The sequence below is a fragment of the Lepidochelys olivacea genome (assembly GCF_965140295.1).
Source record: "Lepidochelys olivacea isolate rLepOli2 genome assembly, chromosome: 9".
Lineage (NCBI taxonomy): Eukaryota > Metazoa > Chordata > Testudines > Cheloniidae > Lepidochelys > Lepidochelys olivacea.
Genome location: NC_140419.1, coordinates 56581842 through 56603407, shown reverse-complemented (window position 1 = coordinate 56603407; position 21566 = coordinate 56581842). Strand labels below are relative to the sequence as shown.

General features: G+C 48.8%; 1 protein-coding gene and 1 long non-coding RNA gene across 13 annotated transcripts in view; one reads left to right on the top strand and one right to left on the bottom strand.

Annotated features, from left to right (window-relative positions):
- The first annotated feature begins 5628 nt into the window (after positions 1–5628).
- Positions 5629–21566, top strand: part of ERFE (erythroferrone) — a 53548-nt gene continuing 37610 nt past the window's right edge. For all 12 annotated transcript variants that reach the window (XR_014712908.1, XR_014712909.1, XM_084638493.1 and 9 more), the window contains exon 1: positions 5629–6533. Coding sequence is in view for 10 of the 12 variants with exons in the window: in XM_084638493.1 (XP_084494619.1) it covers positions 6339–6533 (195 nt within the window). In the remaining 2 variants the exon portion in view is untranslated. The remainder of the gene's footprint in view (positions 6534–21566) is intronic.
- LOC311525964 lies at positions 12147–19809 on the bottom strand. The gene is made up of 2 exons (XR_014712910.1): positions 18984–19809; positions 12147–14306 (listed from the first exon to the last, which is right to left on the bottom strand). It is a non-coding gene; the product is annotated as an uncharacterized lncRNA (long non-coding RNA).

Sequence of the window (21566 nt, the reverse complement as noted above, 5' to 3'; positions counted from 1 at the left end):
CCTCCCCTCCCCCCACACACACATGCCTGCCTTGGCAGCAGCAGCATTCCACAGTAATGGTTTGCTTTGTCCCGGAGCAGATAAGCATGCTGGCTGTCAGAAACGGAGCTTTGAAAGGGGATATCCCCATGCCTGCAGCCAAGTTCAAAACAATGACAACAGTGACCACCTGACTTCAAGGGATTATGGGACGTTTCTGGAGGCCAATCACAGTGCAGTAATGCAACACATCGTCCACACTGACACCCGGGCATTTCAGCCAGGGCTTCTCATGGAGGTGGATTACCAGGGATGCTCCAGCTGCACAGTCCAGGCGCTCTAAGTGCCTTGCCAGTGTGGACACCTCAGGAGTTAGGGTGCCCGGGGCTGATTTAATGTGCTCTAACTTGCAAGTGTACCCAAGGCCTTAGGTGTTTTTAGCAGTCATCTTGGGCGGGGATTCAGTGAAGAACCGATGCTGATTAACTCACTTCCCAGCCTTAAATAGGATTTATATATGGTGGGAATTCTTTGTTTCCCAGTTTGATCCCCACCCCCTACTAGTGGAAAAATACCAGCAGTTTAAGATGGTGTCCAGTACCAAGTGACATGATCACATGACCCTGCAGTGTCAAAGCAGCATCCCAGAAAGCTTCTCAGGGTGGTGGGATCTTCAAAGACCTATTGTTTTCCCTAATGGTTTATTGACTAACCAGCCAGACTGATTGCATTTTGTCTGGTGGGTGTTCCACAGATGCGAACACTTTTGCAACTGATCGTCAATATTCCTAACTTCAGATACAGAAATGATACATGCATGCAAATAGGATAATCACATTCAGTAAATCATAACCTTTCTAATAATATTGCACATGACTCATCTTGCATAAAACATACCTTATTTATGTCATATTCATATCATAACAATATCTCTATGAAAAATATAGGGCATAGTGTCACACATGGATTAGGGTGTGTTCCAAAACCCCTGCTTGGAAAGGCTGCTGCAGGCCCCCCATCCCTGCCCCAGCAGTCACAGGTGAGTTATCACAGCCCTGCAGCTGCCAGTGATTGTACCTTTTTTTGATGCATTTAATAGAAATATTTCAAGTCTCATATGAATGCCCTGCATTCCATCCCCTCCCCGCGAAGCTTGTCTGCTTTACAGCCTGCAAACAACAGAGCCAAGTGTCCAGGCCATATGTGGGACATACTCACAGCTCATTTTACATGCGCTGCAAACCCTTTGGACCCCAGAGGAGGTAACCGAGGCAAAGGTATTTTGCTCCTCTTCACCCTGTCCCACTGACAGCTGGCAAGCAGCCTGCCATAGCATACAGGAAACCATCTCCCTATGCTCAGCTGTCCCTCCCTGGGCTGACCAGGCTTGTGTATGGTGGGAAGACACTGCCAGCATTTGGTTGGGTTAGTTTCACTTGGTTACTGACTGCTGGGCCTCAAGGGGGAGTCCCATAGACAGGCAAGAGGCCACACGTTGACTTTCCATCCACACTGCTTTGCTTTCAGGGATGGCTGGAGGTTTCATTCCCATGACTTCATCTGCAAGGTTCTTCCCTCTGACGGGGAGCGAGAACGAACAGCTTGGCTACATCAGTATGCTGGGAGCTGTGGGCCAAGACAGTGACACGAGAGCTCAAGAATGAGGATTAGATTTCACTGGAGCGTGAAGGAGAGGAAGGGGAAGACTCCAGCTTTCTTTACTCCCCTCCCCCGGTGCCCTTTACATTTCCATGCATCCGTCCCATCTGAGCCTCTTCAAAGGTGCCCAACAACACAGCCCCTAATGTTTAAACTAACTGGTTGATTTATGAGGAAGGGAGACTTAAAAATTGAGTGTTGGTCTCTATCTATGCAGGGTCTGCTTTCAGAATGACCTTTGACCACTATGATACTGCAGAAGGCCACTCCAGTGGTCAGACTGGACTATTCTCATACACCAAGCATGGGTAATAATACTGTCTCAGCACTGTGCTGCAATCAGAACAGGCAAGTACTCTGCAGCCCTTCCACACCGGGCTATGGCATAGCTCAGAGATATCATTACATGTGGATTTGCTGGAGGACTAAACCAATTAGATCTGGCCCTCTGGCAGCCCCTATGACATCATTAATATTGCTCACTGTTTAGGAAAATAACTTGGTCCACATGGCAACAAGCCCAAGTCACCTCCATTAGCCTGCTGAACTGGACTCTAGCAACAGCGTCATCCTGTTGGAAGATTTTAATGATGTCACAGGTGCTATTACCAGACCGTGTCAGCTGGCTCATTCCACCTTGTTGCTCCAGGATGACCAAGTGCCTGACTCTAATGAAGAGGGGTTTGTAGGTCTAGAGATGGCTCCGCTGGTACCCTATGGCACATGGAATTACTCTGCTTGCCAAGCCCACACTGTTTATTGAGCCACCACTGTAAGGAGCTCTCACTAACATTCAGAATGTAGGAAACGTAGCTAGCCCTAGGCTAATGGTCTCTTGGGAACACCCTACTCTTAGTGTGCCAGGACCATGTCATGGAGAGTCACACTTGCAAGCTATATCTTAGCAGAGTGTAAATTCACACACTGAAGCTATGCCTAAAATAGTGGGAGCCATGTGCAGTGCTTAATACAGCTGCTAAGTGTGAGTGAGAGCTACCCATGGATGCCCCAGGATTCCACAGGCACTGAGTGCAGGGAGAAAGAGATGTGCACTCTGGATGGCCATAGTCTGGGTGTGCAGCCCAAGTTGTCCTAGAATGCAGAGGCTGAGGACAATAACTTCTGAGGTAGCCGAGAGTGAGAGAAACAGACCACTGATGTCAAGGAAAAGATTCCCATCAACATCCATGGGATTTGGCTCAGTCCCTTATGGTGCAGCAAGCCAAGAGGATTGAGAAGAGCATAGGACATAAGTAAGGGTGTGGGGAGGACAAAGAACTTGAACTTGGTGTGATAAGAGCCAAGGGGGCAGGGAAGGGAGTCAGAGTAACTGGGGGAAAGATGAGCGTAGCTGCAGTATTTTTGACAGTGTGGAGAGAGAAGTGGGTGGCTGGAAAAGAGGTTACAGTAATCATGGCAGGAGATGGCCAAAGGATGGCCAAGGCTTATAGCAGCAGGGGGAGTGAGGACAGGGCATACTTTGAGCTGACACAGAGCACAGCTGAACAAAGACATTGGTGGGTTTTGATTGCTATGCATTGTTGTCTATTTATCACTGGTCATTATTTATTCCAACATGTTTGGGCTCCAGGTTGTTCATGCACTATTTGACAAGGCACTGTTTGTGTAGTATGATGAGTTACTGTCACAGGATGGCTGGCCCCATTAAATGAAGCAGGTCCAGCGCCTCTGTGCCAGGATAGGTGCCCCAGTTTGGTGAATTAAGAAGGTGGGGTGGCACCTTCTTAATTTCTATAAAGGATCAGGGACAAACAAAGGGACAAGGTCCTTTAAGGAAGCTGTTGGTTTCTGGAGGCAAGGCTGAAGAGCAGCAGAGGGGATTGCCCGTTGAGCTCCCTGAGCCAGGGTAGTAGGGCTGAAGGCAGGAGGAGCAAGGAGGGACTTACCTGGTGATGTGTCCATGCTGGAGAGCTAGGAAAGGATACTGGAACAGGGGGATTGATGGCAGCTCCCCTGCTGAAGAGGCACTCCCAGTCGAGAGGCTGGGGAGTGCAGGTTTCTATGGGAAGAGTGGGCTGGCAGCAGGACAGGAGAAGGCCAGAGATGTGCCTGTGTGTGGTGGCAGATGCCAGAGTGTGGTATATGCTACATTAGTAGCCTAGATCTTGTGAGATTTTAAGGACCACATGCACTGGGGGTGAACCTGGGGGTGAGCCTGATTGGGGCCTTTCATTGTGGATTGTTTATTTTTGTAACAATCTGGCCTCAAGGAGGTATTATTAAGGGAAAAGAGAGCCTGTTGTGCCGGCCTTAGGGCCCAAGAGGGGATGTGGGATTTAATCCTGGTGTTAGTCCCCAGGCCACAAGGGGGTGCTCAAGGATAAGGGGGGACTCATGCACAGTCAAATCAGTCACATGCAGTGGTGGATTAGCCACTGGGACAACGGGGCCCATGCCCAGGGGCCCTGGCCAATTGGGGGGCCTTAGAAAAATGGGCACCCCCCTGCACTCCAACCTGCTCTGTCTACCTGGCGCTCCTGCCGGGGAGCAGGGTCGGGGCGTGGGAGCTTGTGCTGCTCCGCCTGCCTGGTGCTCCTGCCAGGGAGTGGGGGAACCTCCTGCGCCCCAACCCAATTTCCCTGGTAGGAACACTGGAGAGGAGGGTGGGAGAGACTGCAGGTGGAAGGGGTGGGGAGGGGCCCCCACTTGCTGTGGCCCAGGGTCTCACAAAGTGGTAATCTGCCTCCGGTCACATGATATGGTTTCTGCTCCCTGATTGGAACAACAAAAAGCTTTGGGGTTCCCCAATATGACTCAGGAGAAATCCTGGTTCTATTGACTTCAGTGGGGCTGGGATCCCACTTTCTATCTCTTTGGAGCCTTTAGAGGCTCCACTCTCTTGCTTCAAGCTAAGCATGTGTTTAAGTGCTTTGCTGATTGGAGCCAGGTGCTCAGCACTTGGCAAGACTGACAGCCAAATGTGCTCACGTGTGGGATGAGCTCCCTGCTCCACAGCCACTGGCAAGCTCTGGCACCAGTATTTTTGGTGTATATTTGATAAAATCCTTCTCTTCCCTGTGTGCTCCTGGGGGACCTGAGCCAGTTTTAACCCAAAGCCCATGTGGGTAAGGGAGACTACTGCTTCAGGGTTGGCACTAGACACTTCCATGCCCTAGGCAGGACTGACCCCACATTAGGGCCAGAGCAAAGTTGTCATGGTAGCTCCAAGCCCTGGCCACTGTTGCTGCCCGGTCAGGAGAGGGGACTCCCTTAAAGGGTAAAGCCCTAGTGTGTCCCAGCTGCTGCAGGAAACTGAGCAGGTTAGAACTCCTCCTATGAGTTCAGCACCCACCAATGTGGCATATCCCTAGGTGCTCATGGTAACTGGAGGCCAGACCTCCCTTCGCTAATGAGTGGAGCAGCCTACACGCATCCTATCCATAGCCAGCGAGGCACTGGCAGCTGGGTGCTCAGGATGGCCCATGGAAGGGCCTGGGGAGCTCAAGGGGGAAATGATGCAGCGCCTCCAGTTAGTAAGTGGTGAAGTCAGCTGTCCTGAGCAGGAATACCCTATGGTCCCGCTGAAGCTTTGCTGAAGAATCACTTGCACAAAGCATGCAGAGCCCTGGATGCGGATAGTTCTTCGCTGGGCAAACAGGGACCATTGCCCCTCAGGATGAGCTGGTAGCTCCAGCCACTGCAGCCATAGCCAGACACACAGTGAGGGTCACTCAGATCACTGTGGGCTGAAAGGAGTCTAGAGGGTGCTGGCTGGGGATTTGCTTCAATCCCCTCGCTTGTGGCCCGCTCCACGAAAACTGCCTTGTACTTAGTGTGACTGGAGCCTCTGTGCACCTGTCCCTGGGTTCCCAGCTGCCAGTCTCTAGCTCATGGAGCCAGAGGCTGGAAATGGTTGCACCTAACACTTGGAGCCAGGAGGGGGCTCTCTGGCTCCCTGGAGTGCATGCGTGAAGCAGTGCCTATGAGGCGGGGAATTCAAGCTCATTAAAAAGAGTGGATGTAAGCAAGAATATCAGACTGAGACAGCCAAGGTCTGCTGCGCCAGGAGCAGTGCCCACAGAAACCCAGGGAGAGAGAGGGCAGTGCACCAGGCATGGGTGTCTCTCATGAGCCACAGATCCCAGCCAGGGCCAGGCTGGAGTGAGTGCCACCAGCAGAGAAACTGGGCATTCTCCTGGCCCCTCCAGCTGTGAAGGAAAGGAGCACAGGAGAGCTGCTGGGCAGAGACCGTATTTACAGCTCCAAAGGCAGCCCAAGAAAGGAGGCAAGCAAGGGGGATAGCCCTCTCCCAGCTGAACTCAGCCCCAGCTGGTGGCTTTTTAAGCCCATGCCCAGACTCTTGGTCCAAGCTCTCACGTGCAGATTGGAGCAGGGAGTACTCTGAAGTACAGGGACATTTCTCTAAGGGATTCTTGAGCCTACACAATGTGTTTTCCCCTCACAAAGTAGGACGCATTGCCCTCTTCTGGGGTCAGGTGGCTCAGCTGTCGAGTACCAGCTGGCTGTTCTGCAAGGGCAACCCATCTCCTGAGCTGGTGCTGATGGGAGGACAGGCCTGACATTGGTGGAGTATCATCTCTTCTCCCAAACTCGCCATTCCTGACGGGACACAGTCTGATTTCTTCTTGCTCTTACGGGCAATGCCTGGCTCTGGGTGGCCATAGAAACTCTGGCTCCCTGAAAGAAAGGACCACCTCTTTGGTGCCCTGTGTTGAAGAATGGCTGGATACCTCCCTGCCAGCCGCTGGCTCCTATTACTGTGTGTGGGATTCCTGGCAGTGGCCTCATGCGTTGGCTCAGTGGGGTCGGAGAAACTTGGAAGCAGAAGAAGCCGGGAGAAGAAATCCCAGTGGAATGAGTATCCCACAAGGCAGGGAAAAAGCAGCATGCCTCTGCCAGCCTCTAACGACCCGGTAAGCACTTACTCTACCAGCACCTAGTTTAAGGGAATTGAGCAAAGATCTAAACTCAGAGCAACCAAAGCAGGAAAGTGGGTGATGCGCAGACAATCTAATTTCTGAGCTGAGTGAATGTGATTGCAAGTAAAATCTACTCAGGGAATTTGAGTTGTGTGATTACTTTTTTTTTTTTACACACACACACACAGAGTGGGTAGGGATGGTTTTATGATCACTTTTTCACCTTTGGGTGACCACACTTGTTTATTGTCAATGAACAACTGACTTTTGCCACGAGAAAGCATCGAGAATCTAGCACAAACCAAGCGCTCTGAAAGCAAGCCTGCTGGCTCATAAAATGTTAGCAAATGACCCAAATTTTTCCAGATTTGTCATAAATATTTTGCACAGCAAACATTTTCTCAGCTCTGTTGAAAACATACAACCACAGAGTTTGTCTTGCAGCTTATAGGTTACAGCTGATCAACTGTGTCACATAAAAGAACTGCAGTGGGATTGACCTGTGATCCACCAGATCAGGAGTCTGTCTCCAAGTACAGATACGCCAGAGGCAGGGGCAAGAATCCTCATAATTATGGAGAGACAGTTTCTTCCTTTCCCCAAGCAGTTAGTGACAGCTTATATCCTGAAACATTAGGTTTCAGAGACTTTCTAAAATTTTGTATGTTATCTAATGTCACCATTGATGTTGTTCTGATTAACTGTACAACCGTCTAATCATTTGTTCAATTCAGCTAAGCTCTTGGCCTCACTAATACCTTGTGGCAATGAGTTCCATAGATCAATTGTGCATTATACAAAAAAAAATCCTTTGATTGCTTTTTAAATTGGCAGTCTTTCACTTGCAATGACTGTCCCTTTATTCTTATGTTACAAGAAGGTAATCGTGAGTTCCTGGTTGACAAATATCTGTGCTACTTTAAAAACAAATCCAGTGGGCCAAATGCAGGGGTGATGTGCAAAGGTGACTGTGTAAGTAGGTTTGTAGGAGGTTAAGATAATATAATTTAACCTGAGGGGCCAGGAGAAGGTGTAAATTATCCCAACTTAGACTCTAATCCACTACCACCACATTTGCCTCAATAATTTGCCAACCCACATTCCTACATGAGTGCAGACAAGCTCTGAAGGATAAAACTGAATTGCTCTAAGAGGAGCCCTAAACTCCAGCCCTCACATATTCAATCTGTCCTATTGGAGCAGCTGATGGACCAGAAGGCTCAGTCCTTATCCACCCAGAAATCTCTTTCCACTTATCTGCTCAAGCAGTTATTAAAGGTGCTATTGGCAGGGTTAAAGTCTCTCCTGGGCGAGAGGGCAAGAGCAGCGCTGCTCAGGAGAATGAATTTCCCACCCTCATTCCTCCGCTCTCAGATCAGGGGAAAGACGGAAGCTGTGTCCAGTAGTTTATGAATGGGTGGAAAACACATGGCTAGAGATGCCAGCTGTTACTATTTGACCGGGGTATTCTTTTATATCCCATCCGACCCCCAGGGGCCTTCTTTGGCCTCATTACAACAATGCCCACTGCACTGCGCTAGGGAGATACGTAAATGCCTTAAGTTGGGTGAGCTGCATAGCTGGGGGAGCCCAGCTAAGGCAGCTTTGCGAATCAGTCAGCACAGAAACACATTAGCTGCTTAAAAAATGTGTGGACCCTGGGGGCTCTGCCAGCAGGTCCTGCTCAGAGAGTCCAAAGTGCTGCACCAGCAATCTGAAAAGTGCCCCAGCTCACTGTGTATGCAAAAAGCTGTGAGGCTAGCCATACCGATGACTTGGGATCTTCAGGCTATTCCAAATTAGCAGCAGCAGTGCACAGAGCATTTGTTTAAAACACAAGGAACACAACACACTGGAGTCAGTGCAGTGGAGTTTATAGTGCTGCTCCAGGAGTGCACATTAAAAATTCAGATTCCATGATCATTCAGGCCTGTTCTTACCCAAAATTAACTTGCAACAAATCTCAGTGCTGGCCTGTTGGGTATGTAGGCTTGGAAGGATTAGAATTTTATTGGTAAATGTCAATAAATGTTGATTTTTGCCATACACACACAAACCAACAAAAAAGTATTTTCATTGATGATCACTGAAATTTACGGATAGGCAAAGTAAGAAATATGCTACTTGAGAAATTATTCGAGTTTTGATTTAAGGATATTCACATTGTATTTTTTGCCATGGGACGTTGACAATTTGTGTTTTAAGAGTTATAAAGCTTTAACATTTGGAATCGCAATGTCTGCTGGCAATAGCAGACACCCCTGCCATACTTTTATGCAAATGTGGACATTTAATGGTTAAAATGGTTAAAAATAAACATTGATATTATAAACTGAGTTCTGGCCCACCTAATTATACACTTGGGCAATCAGCCTGTGTTACACCTTTTTTCTCGAGCTCTTCTGCTTCTCATTCAATTTGTAAGCATCTAGAGGGTTATAAGAAATAGCCAGCATGGATTTGTCAAGAACAAATCATGCCAAATCAACCTAATTTCCATCTTTGACAGGGTTAGTGGATAGAGGGGACGCTGTAGACATGCTATGTCTTGATTTGTAGTAAGGCTTTTAACACAGTGCCACATGACATGAGCAAACTACAGAAATGCAGTCTAGATTAAATTACCATAAAATGGGTGCACAACTGGTTGAAAGATCACAATCAAAGAGTAGTTATCAATGGTTCACCATCACACTGGGAGGGCGTATCTAGTGGGGTGCTGCAGGGCTCTGTCTTGAGTCTGGTACTAATCAATATTTTAATGGATGACTTGGATAATGAAGTGGAGAGTGTGCTTATAAAATGTATGGGGGACATTAAGATGACACTTTGGAGGACAGGATTAGAATTGAACATGACCTTGACAAATTGGAGAATTGGTCTGAAATCAACAAGATGAAATTCATTAAAGACAAGTGCACAGTACCACACTTAGGAAGAAAAAAAATCAAATGCACAACTACAAAATGGGTAATAACTGGCTAGGTGGTAGTACTGCAAAAAGGGTTATAGTGGATCACAAATTGAATATGAGTTGACTTGTTGGGAAAAATGCTAAAATCAGTCTGGGATTATATAAGCATGAGGGTCATGTAAGACATTGGAGGTAATTGTCTCATTCTACATGGCACTGGTGAGGTTTCAGATGGAGTAGAGTCCAGTTCTGGGCACTACACTTTAGGAAAAATTAGGACAAACTGGACAAGTTTAGGCAACCTGACCCATGAGGAAAAGCTTTAAAAAACTGGGCATGTTTAGTCATGAGAAAAGAAGACTGAGGGCAGATTTGATAACAATCTTCAAATACGTTAAAGACTGTTACAAAGAGGACAGGGATCAGTTGTTCTCCATCTCCACTGAAGGTTGGACAAGCAGTAATGAACTTAATTTGCAACAAGGGGTTTTAGGTGAGGTATTAGAAAAAGCTTTCCAACTGTAAGGGTAACTAAGCTCTGGAACAGGCTTCTAAGGGAGGATGTGGAATCCCCATCGTTGCACATTTTTAAGAACAGGTTGGACAAACAACTGTCAGGATGGTCTAGGTATATGTGGTTCTGCCTCAGCGTTGCGGGCTGGACTTGATGACCTCTTGATGTCCCTTCCAGCCCGACATTTGTATTATTATGTTGATCTGTAGATGGTGATATTTTGAAGATGACTTTTGTTCACTTGGAATAGACCGTAGACCATTATTATTTACAATACATATTAAAAAGCACCTCAGCTAGGCTATAGGTGCCTCTGCCACCAATGGAAAGTACATTTGGCTCTGGTTGAATTGATTGCCAAGTGCATGACATAAAACTGCACAAAACTTATTTGTCAGGCCCATGGTTTTCCCATGAGGATGGGAGTTTTTAGGCAGTTATTTCATAGATTTCAAAGCCCAAAGGGACTAATTTATTATGATCTCCTGTATATCACAGGCCATTAAACTTCCCCTGGATACCCATGTATTGAACCTAATGACTTTAGTTAGACTAAAGTGGTTCAGTCCTCAGGAGACTAACCTGCTGTGTGCAGAGAACAGGAGAGCCCCAGCTGCCACCAGTGCCATAGGCCTCCACAGTTGCAGGGAATTGATTAGGTGAGATATGCCTTTTAAGTAACTGGACATGTCATTCCTTGGCTGGCAGTTTTCTAGCCATGCTGTATTGTCAACCCCTTTAGGGAGCAACCTTCCCTCTAAGACCACTGACATTGGCCAGCAGCTAACAGTGCCTTCTCCACTTGGGCTTCCATTGGTCCCCTCCTTTGGGTATATGGAGGAATTCTACACTACTAGCGGAAGTGACTGGCCTCCTTGGGATGGCTATCTGGAAGTCCAGCCTGCATCTCCCACTGGTGTACAATTCCCTTGCTAATGAGCAGGTGGAGAGACATGGTAAGTACAGCAAATGGAAGATATCTAGCTGCTCCTGCACTGTCCCAGCACCTTCCCACATCACCCTCGTGTGGTAGAGATGGGGGAGTTGGGGCAAAAGAAAAGTTCAATGGCTGGCCCAAGGGCACACAAGAAGTGCCTGGTAGTGCTGAGATGGCACCTAGTTCTTTGGATGTTTATTCTGTGGATTTTTGTACTCTCTGCTTGAAGCCTAATAAACTCCAACATGCCTGGGGAAATAACACACATGCAATGTGAGAAGGGACTTGGAAGTGACAATGTTCACTGTTAGATGGCAAGTTAGATGGCACCAAAGTAGCCCATGCAGTTGTGTATGGAGCTGTCTCTGGTCCAGCTCCTCAGCTGGTATAAACTGAACTAATACTGACTGGAGACTCATGCTCTTGCTGTCCAGCCCTGTGAAGGGCAGCAGCATGCTGGGTGACCAGAGCACAGGACTGGGACTCAGGAGATCTTGGATCTAATCCACACAATGCTGGTGGCTTACTGTGTGATCCTGGACAAGTCACACAGCTTCCCTGTGCCTCACTATTCCCATCTGATGGAAATGAAACCTCAGGCATGTTCTCTTCCCTTCAGCCATACAGCCCTCCAGACTCTGTGGACCAAGTGTGAGTCGCTCATCCAACCATCCCTCCTAGCCACAATATGTATTCTGTGTCACTGGTGGAGCCAAGGCTTCCCCATGACACACATCACACCTGGGCGGACCACAGGAGGTGGACCATAGCAGCTGGTCTGCTGGAGCCTGTTCCTCTGGCACCTGCCAACACCGCTTGGTAATCTTCCAGAGGGGCTCCTGCTGAGGGCCTGCTGTCCTCTCTCCCTTCCCCCAGCACTCATTGATTTCAGAGGCAGCTAGGCTAAATATCTGGGAAGAGCAGGCCTTAGACCACTGCCTCTGCCACAATCACAGCTGCTGTTGCAACAGCCAGGGAGAGACACAAAGCATGAAAAAATGGGTGTTTACCACTACAAAAGGTTTTCTCTCCCCCCACCCCACTCTCCTGCTGGTAATAGCTTATCTAAAGTGATCACTCTCCTTACAATGTGTATGATAATCAAGTTGGGCCATTTTCAGCACAAATCCAGGTGTTCCCCCCCCCAACCCACTCTCCTGTTGCCGGCACTGTGCCGAGAGGCTGAACAACAGCTTGAGTGGTTCGTTACCCAGTGTGCTACACCCAATAATCAAAACGGGGTGGAGAAGCAGAAAAGTTTATTTGAAGCTTCAAGTAGGTACAGGGAGATTTGAATCTCAAATCCTGTACACAGAGCAGGAAGTCACACAGGCTTTTATACATCCTTTTTCCCAGCATACTTATCCAATAGCAAGCTGCCCCAAGTATCCATATAGCTAGCCAATCCAGTTCCCAGCTAGTTCCCTGGTTCTCTGTATCATTTGTTAAACTATACATAAAGCTGCTTTACTCAGCATTGTTCTTCCATAGCTGCCCTGTTTGGCCTTGCTTAGTTTCAGGCAGTCTGACTCTGTAGCATATTGTTGCAGATCCTCAGCATAACTGCTGTGTGTGCCTCCAGGCGGGGGGAGGGTTCGTAATACCAGTAATATAAGCAATACAGGAAAGAGAAGTTTCAATAATAGGCTAAATAAACCACCAAGCCAAGACGACAAACCCCAGCCTGAAAACAAGGTTTGCAACCAATCCTTCTCTGGGGCAGTATAGGCAACCTGTGCTCCGGCTCAGGCATGGGCCTCAGCCTGTACCACCTTTTCATAGATCTCATAACTGCTATCATTTACATATACACAACATCGGGGCCCGACGAGGGCACAAACCCCTCCTTGGGATGCCAAGAGATAGTCCAAAGCCAGCCTGTTTTGGAGGGAAAACGTCCTGAGCTGCTGTACCTCTTTATTTAATGTTTTTACTGCTGACCCTAAATCACTAACCGAGTCCTCTAACTCTAAGGCCACCTTCTCAAGTACCATCTGCAGCCTTATAGTATAGCGGCCTATGCATGCCATGGCTGGGCCTGAAACCAGTGGCGCTATTCCCAGTACAGAGCACCCTACAAGCTTCTCGGTTGTGAGGGGATTCTTCATATTGCCCTCCAATGCTGTAGTCAGTCACCGCAGAGTCTTTTCTCGTGACTCAACGGAGGTGTCTCGGGCATTTCTAATCTTTCCTTTGGGCAGTGTGGCAGTTATGGACAGATGAGGAACTCCATGAGCTAAATAACAGCTACCTGTCCAGTTGGCTGGCAGCACCTTGTAAGCCTTTCGGCCACATACAAAATAGTGACCCTGTAGGGCCCAGTAAGACTGTTTCTTAAGGGGATTCCTGGGATATTTAAGGCTGCTTTGGCTGCTTTTTTAAACAATTTATATGCCCCTAAGGGGGCATCTTATTTTTTTGATTGGGTACAAGTGGGGGCGTTTCTAATTGTGCCGTTCAAATTACACTCGCCATAGGGACCACTACAAACCCACCATTGGCTTGCTACATTGGAGATATTAACTGGACGGCAAGTTATATTTCCAAACCTTTCTTTTGTGGTAAGAGTATTTGTAAGAGTTTCCCTAAAAGGGGAGGAACCATTACACCCACACTGCTGGCCTCCCCTGTTGGTCTTTATCCAATATCCATCAGCCCACTGTGTAATAACACAGGAGCTTTTTCCCACAGGACGCCCATAGTGATCAGATTGGTTTCGGGTAAAACATAACACTCCCTCAGTGAGTACTGCAACTGACTACTCCTGGTCCTGATAGGTGGCCTGCTGTAAAGAGGTCTTATTCCAGAACGGCGAGTCTGTTCTTTCCTGCTCTTTGGTGGCTAATTCTGTTAGCATGTCAAGGGGCATTCCCATTTTGGGGGACAGTGGAGTTGGAGCACATACCCAACAATCAGTCTGGTTTGTTAAATTAGCAACATGGTGCGCAAGCGAAACAAAGGAGTTATGCTCCCGATATGCACAGTTTGGAAATACCAATACGGAGAATAACAATGTTACCCAATTAATTATCACCAGAGTCTTCCCAACCCAGGGTCTCCAGTACCTGGGTGGGTCCATTTTAGTATTAAGGTGCCCGCTATTTGTGTCTTTTAAACAGTAGCTTTAGCCCGAGATCGTCACTAGATGAGGAGTCAGCAGGTTGGACGGTCCACTGTTCTGCTGACGAGGGGGCGGGTACTGCCTTCAGACAAGAGTGATGGATCCAGTTCTTGTGTCCCTCGATCTTTGCCGCTGTATGGGAGATCAGCAGGACGGTATAGGGTCCTTTCCACTTTTCCTGGAGGGGCTCGTCTTTCCAGGTGCGAACAAGCACAGAGTCACCGGGCTGTAAGGAGTGGACGGGAGTGTCCAAGGGGAGAGGCTGGGAATCCTTGGTATACCTGTGAAGAGACAAGAGAATAGCAGACAGGGAACACATATACTGTGACAAAAAACCAGTACCCAACTCCCATTCCCCTGACAGAACCGGGGTGCCATTCATAGGCCATGCCCTTCCAAACATAATTTCAAAGGGACTGAGCCCTAATCTACCCTTTGGGAGAACACGGATACGGAGTAGGATGAGGGGCAAAGCATCAGGCCATCGCAGTGAGGCTTCTTGGCACACTTTTGAGAGATGCCGTTTAAGGGTCTGATTGGTATGCTCCACTACACCACTGGCTTGCGGTCTCCAGGGCGTATGGAGTTTCCAGGGGATCTGTAAGGCATGTGAGATGCTTTGAATGATTTTTGATGTGAAGTGTGTCCCATTGTCAAATTCCATCCATAGGGGGAGTCCAAAGCGAGGAATGATCTCCTTAACAAACTTGAAGGCCACTGTTCTGGCAGTGCAATTACGGCATGGGAAGGCTTCTGGCCATCCGCTGAACCGATCCACTATAACAAGGAGATATTTGAACCCTTGGGTCCGGGGAAACTCAGTAAAGTCTATTTGCCACACTTGTCCAGGGCCCGGAGTGGGTTCTAGGGCAGCTGGTGGCACAGGATGTCCCGGTCGGGGGTTATTCTTTTGGCAGACTAAGCAGTCCGCTTGTACCTGGGCAGACAGGGGTTGGAGTCCGGAAGTGATAAAGTATTTTCCCATTAGTTGGATAAGTGCTTCCCTGCCAGCATGAGTGGTTTGATGTAGTTTCTGCAGCACTGGCCGGATTAGGCCCTTTGTTAAGAGGACCTTCCCTTCTGGGGAATGGAGCCATCTCTCCTTTTCCCGGAGACCGAGTTTGTCAGTTAGCTGTCTCTCCTCCCCAGAGTACTGAGGGGTGGAAGCTCCCCTACTGATGGGATAAGGGCATGCATATGGGCGTTCTCAGTCTGAGGGGATGGCAGGGTGGCAGCATGCTTAGCCTCTCTATCTGCCCGGGCATTACCTCTGGCCACATCTTGATCCTCCCTTTGATGGGCTTTACAGTGTACCACCGCCTCTTCCGAGGGAAGTTGTACGGCTTCTAGGAGCAGGAGGATTTGGGGCCCGTACTTGACTGGGAAGCCTTGGGCTGTCAGCATTCCCCTTTGCTTCCATAGGTCAGCATGAGCATGCAGCACACCAAAAGCATATTTTGAATCAGTAAAAATGTTGACCCGCTTTCCTTTTGACAGTTCAAGTGCACGGGTCAGGGCTATTAGTTGGGCAAGCTGGGCAGAGGTCCCAGCAGGCAAACCTTCAGCTTCCACAGTGTCATGCAGGGTCACAACAGCATAACCCTTCCTCCTTTGCCCATCTATTACAGTACTGCTACCATCAGTGTACCACTCATAATCTGCAATTGGGAGGGGTACATCCTTTAAATCCGGACGGCTGGAGTACTGGACATCTATGATCTCTAAACAGTCATGTTTCTGTTCCTCTGTTTCTGGCAAGAGAGTGGCTGGGTTAAGGGAGGGGCAAGGTTGTAGGGTGACTTCAGAGTTCTCTAACAGCTTAGCCTGGTACCGGAGCAATCCGAGCCTGGGTGAGCCAAAGCCCTCCCTTTGCATCCAATAAGGCTCGGACCATATGGGGAGTATAGATTTGCATAACCCCTCCCAATGTTAGCTTCTCAGCTTCCTCAAGCACTAGGGCAGTAGCTGCGACGGCCGGTAAACATGCCGGCCAAGCCTTTGCAACCTGATCCAATCCATGCTCCTAACAGCTGTGTGAGCACTCCTAGGGCCAATCCCCTTCGTTCATGTACATACAACTGAAGCGGCTTAGAGAGATCCGGCAGGCCCAGAGCCGGGGCTTCCATCAATTTTCTTTTCAGGATTTTAAATGCCCTGTCAGCCTCTGGGGTCCAATAGAAGGGGTCATGATCTGCTCCTTTTACACAGTCGTACAGGGGTTTAGCCCACAGTCCAAACTCTGGGATCCATATCCTCCAAAAGCCTGCCATACCCAGAAATGCCCTGACCCGCTTACGGTTACTTGGGGTAGGAACTTGGCATATAGCTTCCTTTCTTTCGCTTGAAAGCTGATGCTCCCCTTGCTGTATGTGAAACCCGAGGTACCATACCACTGGGAGGGCAATTTGAGCCTTACTCCGTGCTACCCGATATCCCCAGAGTCCAATAAAATTCAGGAGGCTCACGGTGGCTTTAAGGCAGGGTGTTTGGCCCACAGTGGCAATTAACAAATCATCTACATACTGCAGAAGGAGGGCCTCCTCATTATCCCACTCCTCTAGGTCCCTGGCCAGAGCCTGGCCAAAGAGGGTGGGGGAGTTTTTAAACCCCTGGGCCAACACTGTCCAGCAAAGTTGCTTTTTAACCCTTTTTCGGTCCTCCCACTCGAAGGAGAAGATCTCCTGTGACGGGGTGGCAACTGGGATGGTAAAGAAAGCATCTTTCAGATCAAGGACTGAAAAATGGGTATACTGTCCCCCTATAGAAGCCAATAAGGTATACGGGTTAGGGACAAGAGGGTGCAGAGCCTTAACCCGTTCATTGACTGCCCTTAGGTCCTGTACCAGCCGATACGGGCCATCAGGCTTCTGTAAGGATAGAATGGGAGTGTTCCAGGCTGACTGACATTCCCGGAGAATACCATACATTTAGGAATCGATCTATAGTTTCCTGTAAACCTTCTCTGGCTTCCCTCTTGATTGGATACTGTTTTATTTGCACTGGGCCTTTCCCTGGTATGAGCTGAATAGTAATGGGGGTCTGGTGGGTGGCCTTTCCTGGAATCCCTGATGCCCACACGAGGGGGTACACCTGGTCTTCCCACGGGCTCCATTCTGGGGCTTGCATGGCTGAGGGCTCAACTGCAAGGGTCATGATCCATGCATTCTCAGGGGGTAAGGTAAGGGTTATTTCATCCTCAGTAAAATGCAGGGTGGCACCGAGGCGACAAAGTAGATCCTGTCCCAGCAGAGGTGTTGGACACTCAGGGAGGTATACCAGCTTGTGGGATATAGTCCTATTTCCCAAAGCGCATTCCGCTGGGGCATACACTGGGCACTTGGTGTCCCTGCCTGTGGCTCCCACCACAGTAAGGGAATCTGCTACTGGCAACTGGAGAGGCTGATTTACGGCAGTTCGGGCCGCTCCAGAGTCCACTAAAAAATCTATTTCTGAGCTTCCCACCCACATCTTTACTTGGGGTTCCGGGGGTAGGGTGGTCCGTCTCCCCTGACACCCCTATTCCTGCTCCACCATCACCATCATAGGGGCACCCCCCTTTTCTTTTCTCTTTGGGCACTCATTTTTCCAGTGTCCCTCCTGTTGACACAGGGCACACTGGTTGCGACCCAGTCATCTCTCCTGAGGGCCCGGACGGTCGCGTCCACGGCCCCTTCCACCCCGGCCACCTCTCTTAGTGCTGGCCTGTACCGCTGTTACCATCAATCTCACTTGCTTTCTCTCCTTCTCTGTCTCTCTCAGACTATAAGCTCGGTTTGCAGTCTCTAAGATTTGTGTCATGGTCATGCCCATTAAATCCTCCTTTTTTTGTAACTTTCTCTTAATATCAGGGGCTGCTCTGCTTGTAAAAATTCCCTTAATAATTGACTCAGTTGCCTGATCATCGGGGTCTGCATTAGTATTCTGTTGAATGGTGTCCCGAATATGCTGTAGAAAGGCCCCTGGGCTTTCTTTTAAATCCTGCATTACTTCATATGGCTTTGCCCAATTATTATGTCGGACAGCCGAGTGACAGAGTCCATGCAAAAGCAACTCCATATAGGAGGTAAGGCGGGTCATATCCCCATGATCATTTGGATCCCACCTGGGGTCTGCTAGGGGGACTTGTGCATCTGGGTCAGGGACATTAATACGATCCCAGTCATACCGTCTCTGCGCCTCCTCCCTTGCCTTGGACACAACCTGTTGTCTTTCAACCTCAGACAATAGGGTTCGCAGGAGGATGTTACAATCATCCTAGTGCGGCTTGTGACTACTGAGGCACCCCTCAAAGACTGATATAAACCTGCTTGGGTTGGTGGAAAACTCTTCTGCCTGTGCTTTGAAAGCAGCCAAATCCACAGGATTAAAGGGCACATGAGTATAAACCTGCATAGTCGTGGCCAGACGCCTGTCCGATCCAGACCGGGTGACTTTAGTTTCGGTGATTAAGGGGTATAGGCCAACCATTGGGGACTTACAAGGTGTGGGTGTAGGGGCTGAAGGGGACACCGGCTCTGCCATTACAGTGGGGGTGGGGGTCTGAGGACTAACATTAGCTGCTACCGAACCAGTCGGAGTCAGATTACAGTGCTGTAAAATATCTGGTCGAGTACATAAAGTCAGAAACAAATGCGCATACATATGTTCATTCCATTTCCTTGTTCTCTGACAGAACAGGAGTAACTGAAGGATCGTGTTGTAATTAATTGACCCTCCTGGTGGCCGCCACTCCTGGTCCTCTAGTTGATATTGAGGCCAGTTAACTGTACAGAATCGTTTTAATTGGCTCTTAGTCATCGGATCCGCACCAAATACCTTCCAGTTTGCTAGAATGCACTCTAGGGGCATACACCGTGCCCTAACCCCTGAGCTCTGTCCCTGTCCCATACTTACAGGGTAACTCTGGGCGTCCCCAGGTTCCAACAGAGCATACAATCCGGATTTCAAAAGGTTCCTACCTTATCCAAGGGACCAGTTCTTCACCGTCGTCTACCACAACTGCTTCTCCACTATATGAGTGCGCTGCACCGTTGTGCCCTCTGGGCTCGATCAAATTGCATCTCCTCCGAGGCCCCCGATGAACTCACCGGTGTGCGCTGGGCATCGGTTCTCGCCGCAATCCTCGACCTCCAGGAGGGGTCCGGGCAAGGCTAAATTGCAGCCTCTGGCCCACCCAGGGACGCCAAAAGCTGTTGCCAGCACCCAGTGCCGAGAGGCTGAACAACAGCTTGAGTGGTTCGTTACCCGGTGTGCTACACGCAATAATCACAACGGGGTGGAGAAGCAGAAAAGTTTATTTGAAGCTTCAAGTAGGTACAGGGAGATTTGAATCTCAAATCCTGTACACAGAGCAGGAAGTCACACAGGCTTTTATACATCCTTTTTCCCAGCATACTTATCCAATAGCAAGCTGCCTCAAGTATCCATATAGCTAGCCAATCCAGTTCCTAGCTAGTTCCCTGGTTCTCTGTATCATTTGTTAAACTATACATAAAGCTGCTTTATTCAGCATTGTTCTTCCATATCTGCCCTGTTTGGCCTTGCTTAGTTTCAGGCAGTCTGACTCTGCAGCATATTGTTGCAGATCCTCAGCATAACTGCTGTGTGTGCCTCCAGGCGGGGGGGCCAAGGACACTTGGGCCTAGTACGCAGAGCTGCTGCGAGTGCCTCCAGGCGGGAGGGGGGGCCAAGGACACCTGGGCCTAGTGTGAGGGGGCTTCATCAACACTTGTGGTCTTCCATCCCCTCGAGTTACCTAGTGGCCATGCCCCAGTGTCCCCAACACTCCTGTTGGTAGTAGCTTATCTAAAGTGATCACTCTCCTTACAATGTGTATGATAATCGAGGTGGACCATTTACAGCACAAATCCAGGGTTTAACAAGAACGTCTGAGGAGGGGGGGAGGTAGGAAAAAACAAGGGGAAATAGGTTACCTTGCATAATGACTTAGCCACTCCCAGTCTCTATTCAAGCCTAAGTTAATTGTATCCAATTTGCAAATGCATTCCAATTCAACAGTCTCTCGCTGGAGTCTGGTTTTGAAGTTTTTTTGTTGTAATATCGCAACTTTCATGTCTGTTTCATGTTCACCTGCACATCCACCAATGTGATATATGCCATCATGTGCCAGCAATGCCCCTCTGCCATGTACATTGGTCAAACTGGACAGTCTCTACGTAAAAGAATAAATGGACACAAATCAGATGTCAAGAATTATAACATTCATAAACCAGTCGGAGAACACTTCAATCTCTCTGGTCATGCGATTACAGACATGAAAGTTGTGATATTACAACAAAAAAACTTCAAAACCAGACTCCAGCGAGAGACTGTTGAATTGGAATTCATTTGCAAATTGGATACAATTAACGTAGTGTTACACTAGGGGCTTTATAAACTTCATGGGCCGGACCCTGAGCTGGTGTGGGTTGACACTGACTTCAGTAGAGCTGTGCCACTTTACACCAGGGGAGGTTCTGGCCTTATTTGCCACATGGGTCATGGCTAGGGTGACCAGATAGCAAGTGTGAAAAATTGGGACAGGGAGTGGGGGTAATAGGAGCCTACATAAGACAAAGACCCAAATATTGGGACATCTGGTCACCTTAGTTATGGCTACAGTGCAGTCAGAGGCGTGACTGCAGCATGTGCAGATAAACCTGAGCTAGCCTGGATCTAGTCAACGCCAGTAACACAGAAGCTGCAGTAGCACAGGCAGCAGCATGGGCTAGCCACATAAGGACATACCAGAGTCCCGTGCTTAGACAACATCACTGCTATTGTTATTCACACTGGCTAGGGTATGGCTACATGGCTTGCAGTCACACCTCTGACTACAGCGCAGATAGACCCATACAAGAATTACCTTACCTTCCACTAAAATGCAGCTACCGCTAGGTGAAACAGGTACAGCAACAGTCTAGGGCAACAGCTGACAAACTGAAATTGCGGGAAAGACTTAGCACTTCACCAAGACGCTGATTTGTGCTCTTGTGAAGTTTTAAGTGGACCTGTGTTAGCTGTAACTCACCAAACCGCTCCACTAATGCACCATACCTCCCCCCCCGTAATGCACCAGAACACCAGCACCACCGGCTCATATGCCCACAACCCACCCCCACGCTGGGCTAATATTCATGGCTGCAAGAAGCACTGTGGGCTGTATAATGACCTCTATTTACATCCCCTCCAAAACATGTGCCCCAGAAACATTGCAGCTGCTGGTGCTGGGGTACTGGGTTAGTCCCACCCAGAGGGAAGAGTGCCCTCTACAGAGTTTCTTTGAGTCCAGAGTTTTTCAGCGGTACCCCAGGTAGCCCAGTTCCCCATATCCTGCATGCTGTGAGCAGGGCACAGCTCCCTGACCAGCAGATAAGGCAGTCACAGTGGTCAGAAACTCATTAACACTCCAGCAAAGCACAGGCTGGTTTCCGGCTGGTGAGTTCCTGCCCCTGCTGTGTAATGGGAGTAGCGTTGAAGAATGGCACCCACCTGTGCCTGAATGCCACTCAGCAGCCCACAGAGCTGGTTACTGTCACTTT